The sequence below is a fragment of the Trachymyrmex septentrionalis genome, unplaced genomic scaffold (genome assembly GCF_001594115.1).
Source record: "Trachymyrmex septentrionalis isolate Tsep2-gDNA-1 unplaced genomic scaffold, Tsep1.0 scaffold191, whole genome shotgun sequence".
Classification (NCBI taxonomy): domain Eukaryota; kingdom Metazoa; phylum Arthropoda; class Insecta; order Hymenoptera; family Formicidae; genus Trachymyrmex; species Trachymyrmex septentrionalis.
Window position 1 is genome coordinate 132211 of NW_017305083.1, and position 8137 is coordinate 140347.

Here is an 8137-nt window from a genome sequence, read left to right on the forward strand (position 1 = left end):
GAGAGAGAGAGAGAGAGAACGAAACTGTCAATGCTACGAGATACGCGTTAACAAAAAGTCTTGATAGATATCAGCCAATCGAGAATAAAAACTAGCTAATGAAAAATAAACAGCAATTGCAAGGAAACAAACTTGCATCATTTGTCTCGTTTTTATACACTCAGAATAAATCTACTAAATTTTAACGAATATTTGTTTATATACAGTACTATATTAACAGTTGCGAAATATTTTCTAAATAAAAAAAAATGATATATAAAATTAATGGGTTCCTATATCAAATTCATTATTTATAAGTCCAAATAAATACATACGTTTACGTTTAGTAAATATTCAGCTAGGGCTATATTCAAACGAATGTTTATTAAAATTTAGTACATATTTCTCTCAGTGTAATATAAGGAAAATCTACACGACTTTCGATATTAGAGTGTCGTTCATTGGAGTGTATTAAATTAAATATCATTATGCCGTACAATCGATGTTAAAAGCAAAGTAGATGGTCGATACTTTCCAATATCGGCGTATCAGTGACCCTAATCGGCGGATTCGCCACGCGCACCGATAGCGGGCGATTAATCGCCCGAGGGAACGGGTTTGTCGGAAATGAAATATCTGGGTAGAAAATCATGCTCGACCGTAAAGGATCGACCGGCTCTCTTCCTCATTTAAGATTGTAGGGGCACGTTGTCGCTACCTATACACCACACCATGGTGGGTATACACTCGCGTATAGCCATTACTGCCGGGGCTTCCTCCGATCTCGCTCGTGGCGGCTCGACCGATCGAAGGGGATTATTCGTCCATTATGGATTCGTAACTATCGACGACTATCCGGCGCGTCGATGAATATTATTCCTCAAATTTGCGCCGAAAGCGTTTCGACATCATTCATATTCTTCATCTGATTAACCTTATCTGCTCCGCGATATTGGAGTCCTACTTTTTTTTTTAATCATTACCATGAGAATCTCTCGATATAAAACGATATAAAAAGTAATTTTATGCAATAACTTGATCAGTGCTCGATTCAAGCGATAAGGTAAAAAGGTATAAACACAAATAATCCTCGAAGTAAAAAATATATCCGACTTTCATCTCACGCTGATGATGAATAAGACTTTAGATAAATCCCCGTATGCCAATCAGATAGAATGAATCTGATATACATTTGATATTCTTTCTCTTGTGCTTTATATTTTTTATTTACGAATAAAGAAAGGTAAAAATGAAATAAATAATTAAAAAACACAGTCTAAATTACAAGTTTCGGCTATCGGATTGAGCCCTCTTCAGACATTAACTCGTAATAATATTTCTGCGATACTTATTATTCTCCATAATTGGAGACATTTAACCGCATCATTTACCGTATCATTTAGATATAAACTTGAAATATGAAATATGTATTCTACGCATCTTTACAGCCTGCGCTCAAAATATTTAACAGATAAAAGGACTCTTCATATACAAAATAAATAACAATAAATAAAGGGCAAGGTAAGAGTCAAACACATATTTTTATTTTTTTTTTTTTTTCATTTTTTCTTTTTAATTGTGTGACAATTTAAAATGTGTTTGACTCTTACCTTGCCCTTTATTTATTGTTATTTGTTTTATATTTTTGATACTATTTTGTTATACTTTATTTTGTTTTCCTCTAATTTTTGACCTCTAGCTTAGTTCGAATAGCCCACTATTTTGATATATTTGAATTAAAATTTTGTTTATATATAATATTTCTTGAAATAAAAATTGCCGTTTTTTTCTTGTAACTTTAACTCGATGTAAAAATTAGAAAGGGAGATGTCAAGAAAATTTATCCCTAATTATGCGATCGACTCAAGATTCCATGCATATTAATTACATATTAATAAGAAGAATTAATACAATGACTTTCCAAATCGTTCCTCTTTTATGTACCAAATCAATTGCCAGTCTCTCTGTTCCCTTTCAAAAAGACCGCCACTCAAGGTGAAGCAAATATTTCGTGATTATGACAGTATATAATTGCGGTTTTCGATATTCGTCCTTGAACTCGCTGTTGAGTGACGTTGAGCATAACTCTTGTAATAACTCGCTACTTACATGCCACTTTGGATCCGCGCGCGCGGGAACATCTCGGGGGATGCTGCCATTCAAATAATCACGAAGAAAGCCGGCGTATTCCCCGTGGACGGGATTCCCTTCTAGCGTGATGAATCCGTGGCGGTGTATCGTAACGCTAATGCGCCATGTTTTCGCGAGTACACCGCGGCACATCAACGCATGATCATCGTGTCAATAAAAATAATCGACTGTCCAGAACTCGCGGAGGATATTTATCTGCAGTGAAGAACGCATTTGTTTGGCCAATCGCGACCAAAGTGCTACTGCGTGGATAACGAGAGAGAAAGAGAGAGAGAGGGGGGGGGAGGGAGCTGTGGGAGAGACAAGTTTGCCTTCGTCTCCCGGAGGAAATTACCGTAGATAGAGATGATACTTGCTAGAGAATGCATTCCCTGATCATGCGCGCGCACGCAATTGCACGCTAATGATATTATAAAGCTGGATAAACTTCTTCTTAATTTTGATAAATAATAATGATATCTTTCCAAAGTCCAACGCGCTATTAACTTCTTTTCTTTTAAAGTATCATTATACATCACCTCTGACAAGAAGAATCTTTATTTTAAGGATCTTCAATAAGGAGAAGAAACTTAATTGCATTACATATGTAATGATATTTTAATTATTGTATTACATTTTAATTATTGTAATAAACAATATCACAATATATTTTGTTATTATAGCGCATTTTTCATTGCATAGTTATTTACTTTTATTTGCTCGTTTATTATTAATTTTATTGTTTAATAAGGAAACAATTTCAAATTAAGTGTAGAATTAGAGATGATATACTTTATAGAAAAATATCTTTTAATTAGTGTATTTTTCAAATTGTGAATTTTATAAATTTTTTAAATTGTAAATGACGATTATTTGCTGACAATTACTTGTCGATTTAATGTTTCATCTATATTTTTATAGATAGAACCGGCTTTTTCCATTAAAAACCGGAGGCGTCGATAAGCGTCTCAGTAGTGAAAGTATCAGACTTACGTAGGAATATGCGCAACAATAGTTCAGAAAATTCAGTTAAACTCTCGCTCAATCGCAATTCAAAATGTCTTGTAGTAACATGAGAGTTTAAAGGATATTTAAAGAGTGCCAGAATAACTAAGACGATTTTCAGATATCGTCGTAGATTTTTTTATGTCCGTATTTTCTATTCAACGGTCGTTTTCATCGCGAGATAAAATTATATCCTCATTAAAATTGATTAAATTTGAAATCGGAAACATCAAATCGGATAACGGAGTGTTTAACTCGGCGTTACTAAGGCAGAATATATAACAAATCCTATTTATTTACATGGTTTTCAAAAGATATTTATAGGGGAAAAACGACACAAACTCTTTCCGCGGTACCTAATAAATATAGTTTTATTATCTCTTATATGTTTTATATTTTTAACTTACAACTGCTCCGCATCTATCGTTAAAAAGAAAAAGCAAAGATTGAAAGTTAAGAGTTAAAAGTCGTTTGTAATATATATTTATATTAATTTTATTAGTATGACTTGATACCAACCTTAGTTTCAAATATTCTAAAAGTTTTTACTCTCACGTAAATGAATATTCCAATATTCTAAACAATTTTTTAACACAGATTGCGGCAGTCAGGGTTTAATAAGGGATTACTCCTTAGTAATCGTGTCACACGCTTTCGTTTTAACAACGAAACGTCGCAATAAATTATACGAATCCCTCTTGGTGTTCCGGTTCGTTTAGCTATAAAAGGTACGTTGCAATTTCGACTCACCACCAGTTGGCTTGCGCGCCGCTTTGCCACGCGACGATCAGCAAAGACACGAGCAGGTAGCTCATTGACATGACGAGCGTACGTTGTTGCGTGCGGCGATCCCGTGTGGACTTTCTTTCTCTCTCTCTCTCTCTCTCTCTGTTTCTGTTAACTTGACCGCCGAATTCCTGAAGTCGAATCTTCTCGTGGTAAGCGCGAAGGAGAGAAGAGATTACGTAGGCCGTTCGTGCTGCCTTCTCAGCCTCGCATTCTTACATGCGCCGCCGACGACGGTCCGTGTTTCGCATCGTTCTTTCCGCGAACGCGAGCGATATATCGGCGTGCGATGAGATCGTCGGGCTGTGAGATCTCCGGCAGTGTGAGGTCGCCGAAGATCGCGCGCAAAAGAGAGAGAGAGAGAGAGAGAGAGAGAGAGAGAGAGACGGAGCGTGTCCAGGACCAAGCGATTTCGGAGCGCGCGACCGGAGCGGATGGACACTCCGCGGTACCCGCGTCACCTTTTCTCGCGCTGTGCCTCTGTGCTCGAAAGACGGACGAAAGTTCTCCAGCTTCGGTCCCTTTCGTCTCGTCTTACATGTTTCCGACAACGCGCGACCGATTCGAATGCCGTTACGCGACGCAATCGGCTCCTGTAAATCGCAACCGACAAGTCGGTTCTCGCTTCGAAAAATCTCTCACGGTCCTCCGTGCGAGTGCGGGAGGATATGCGTGGAGATTTAACGAGCTCTCAGGAATTTTAATCGGTAAAAAAAAAAACGTTCCCGCTGGCGGAAAGTCGCGAAGCAAGAATTAAACGTCGTCGTCGTCGCGAACAGTGACCACAATCGGAGTCGACACGACCGAGACGACGCTCCGTGAACGTTCGCGTACGGACTGTGGCCGGTACTGCCGGTAGTCACGAGGAAAAGGGCAACGGAGCTCTCATGGTGGGCGGAGTCGCCGTACGTTCGTAGCTCACCGATTGGTCGCGTCGTTGAAGAGCCTCTCCGAAGCTCCACTCGCGCTAATTAAGCATTTCGGCGCACCGGCGACGGGACGGTACGCTCGCTCGCTCGCTATTCGTTCCTCGGACTCGCGATTGCCCGAATCCGACTTACGTGAAACGCGACCGCGGCTATTCTGCGTCGCCTCGAACCGCTTCGTCGCTCGAGCTGAGAAATCATGTCGAACTCAAAAAACGGACGTTTGAAATATACCGCTATGTGTACTCCGCGAACCGTGTACTGTTAGATATCAAAGCGGCAATGGCAATTTAATCCCGCGAGTTATGTATAATATTCTGTTATTTTTAGCTTCCATGTCAAAATGTAAATCAATCCATTTTTTTATAATTAGTTTTAAAATAAAAACTCATATTGACTTAGTCATACGTCAAATAATTAACTGAATTTGAGTCAAATTTAATGCATTTTCAATAAAATTGTTTAACTCCATTGTTTTAGTTATGTAAATTAACGACACGTTGAATAGGCGATCTATAGAAATGATTAAAAATAACTCAAATTGGATATAATTTGACATTATGAACTTAACAAACAGTGTAGCTTTTTGTATGGTGATAAATATGATAAGTATCACGGGAAAAAAATTAATTGGGTGGTATAACAAAGCTAAAACTTACTGCGAATTCAACGTCTATAACTGAGAAAATTTGATGGTTTAACAAATCGCTGATGTTGTTCAGCTGTCAACTTTGCTATGATATATTATAGAAAACTGACTGTCCGTATATTACGACTGTAGATTTGCTGAATCAGTAAAGTTTTTAACTGTTTTTTTTTCCTTGTAGCGAAAATATCATTCTCGATTGCCTCAATAAGATGCCACTTTTGACAGATATAAAAATTAATTAGGAACAAAAGTTGACTGTAACTATTATTTTTTAAATATTATAAAACAATTCAGAAACGTAACTTAATTTTTTTCTGTCTAACGAGATGATGGAGAACTTGTTACGGTAATTAAATGATTAATAACTCACATATAAAGATACTCTGAATAATCAACAATGATTTTCTTTGAAAGGAATGTAGGAACGATATAAAAATTTCGATTCGCAATTTTTTATATTTCGAAAAAAGGGCATTGCCATCATAAAAAATTATGTCTCTACTTGTTACATTAAAAACACGAAAATGAGAGAGGAAGACGCTAAATATAACGTTGGTACGTAAATTTGTTCAAGCGATGGCAAATAGCAAATGCAAGTGATTTTAAATATTTAACTTTCTATTGCTTAAATTATCCTACTTGTTTAAGAAACGTTTAAGTATAAAAACAAACAATATTAAACAAAGAATTTTTTAGGACCATAAATGCACAACGGATACAGAATAAATTCCTTAAGCTGGATCTTACTAATATTTTATGTGATTGGGATCAATTTAAATATGATTTTGTGATATAATATTAATTCAAATCAATGTCGCTATTTTCTGAATTACAAATTTATCTTTATTATGCGCTACAAAAATATTATTTGCCAATCCGCGACTTTCTGTTTCACGTCTTAACATTCATGTCGTACATAACGTGTAATTTATAACAATATAATATGAAATTAAATCCGATATAATCTCGGTATTATGAAAATATGTGTGTTAATTGCGTATCTTATTATTATATATAAATATAAAAATAATTTTCCGTCAAACTTGAAGCTACTAAAATCATTCTACTTCCAAACCTTTACAATAGCATTATGAATTATAACGGAAAAATAAGTTACGCATGTATGCGAAATAATTGCGATAATCAATAAAAAGCATATTAATATTTATTATTTTATTAAAAATATATATATTTTAATCTAAATAAATAAAATTCATGTTTTATTTAAACATAAAACATTTCAAGTTCATCTTGTATTTTCAAGATATAATAGCAGAACGGAATTCGATTATATTGATTTTAATTCATTATTTTAGCAGACCCTAATTGGTCAATATTGCTGCACAATATTTAATATTGCACATTATTATTTATCGTGTCTGAAAGTTATATTCAACTTCCAAATTGTTTACTTTGAATTGTTTGAAGCATTATTAATATTATACAAAATAATTATATAATAATAAGCGTCTAAGGATCTTTATAGATGTAAAATATTGACAATTATGTAATTTATTTTAATTTGTATTTTAATTAATTTATTGAATTTGTACTAATTATTGATATTTGTTTAATCAAAATCTTTGGGAAGTTTGAAAATATAGAATAAGCAAATATTTTAGCTACTGGAGAACAATCACTTTGCAGATGCTATAACTTTATGCTTTCTTATAGTGTATAAAATTTAATTTCTTTTATACGTATAATTATATTTAATTACATTTTAATATATGTGAATGATTTCGATTCTTTACGTATATATATATATATACATATATATATCTGCAATATATTTTGCAGTATAATAAAACAATTTGCAGTTTTTCTTGTTAACATTTACAATATCAAATTTCCTAATAGATTAACTATTTTTTTCTTTTTTTAAAAAATATGCTTTTTACATATGTCTTTATTTTTATAGTGATATCTTTTTTAATATATCGTAAGGCTAACGCTGCCATCTGCGGGCCTAATAGGCAATTTGTAAGAACAACAGTGGATAAGGATTCGGAAAGTGTACGTAATTATACACTTGACAAAAGTATTGTTTTTTGTATCTACGCAATTTATATGACGTAATGATAAATTATTACAAATAAATTGAGATAAATTAATAATTATTCTAAATATGCTTATTAATACATAATCTTATGCAAACAATACCGACATGTATAAATCATGTATAATATATCATAAAAATTTAATTTTTCTTTGCAGAATTATATATTATGTAATACATATATATACATATATTACACAACATTTCGACACCAGTAACAATATAAACGTTGTGTTTTTATTAAGCGTAACATAACACGTTTTTATTAAGAAACACACACTTTTCTTCTCCTATCTAATCCCAAAGGAATGCATACTAGTCTAAATATTAACGATACAAGATTTATTTTTATTAATAAACAGTAAAATTAAATAAAAAATGAGAAATATATATATATATACATTTAACAAAGCAGAAATTTTTCTGATGACAGAAGTGCTTTGGTAATTTAAGCTACACCATGTCACATTCACAAATTTATACTCAAGGCACTGTCACTATATGACAAATTTTGAATTGACATGTATTTTATATGACAAATAGAAACGATAATTCTTAATTTGACAGCTGATTAAAACAGTTTTTAATGTTATTAAAAAAATT

At 33.6% G+C, this 8137-nt stretch overlaps 1 protein-coding gene across 1 annotated transcript in view; it reads right to left on the bottom strand.

Moving 5' to 3' along the window:
* Positions 1-4277, bottom strand: part of LOC108747096 (protein Wnt-1-like) — a 52074-nt gene extending 47797 nt beyond the window's left edge. The window contains exon 1 of the mRNA XM_018484355.1: positions 3865-4277. Coding sequence (XP_018339857.1) covers positions 3865-3935 — 71 coding nt within the window. The 5' untranslated portion in view covers positions 3936-4277. The remainder of the gene's footprint in view (positions 1-3864) is intronic.
* Between the last annotated feature and the right edge of the window lie 3860 nt (positions 4278-8137).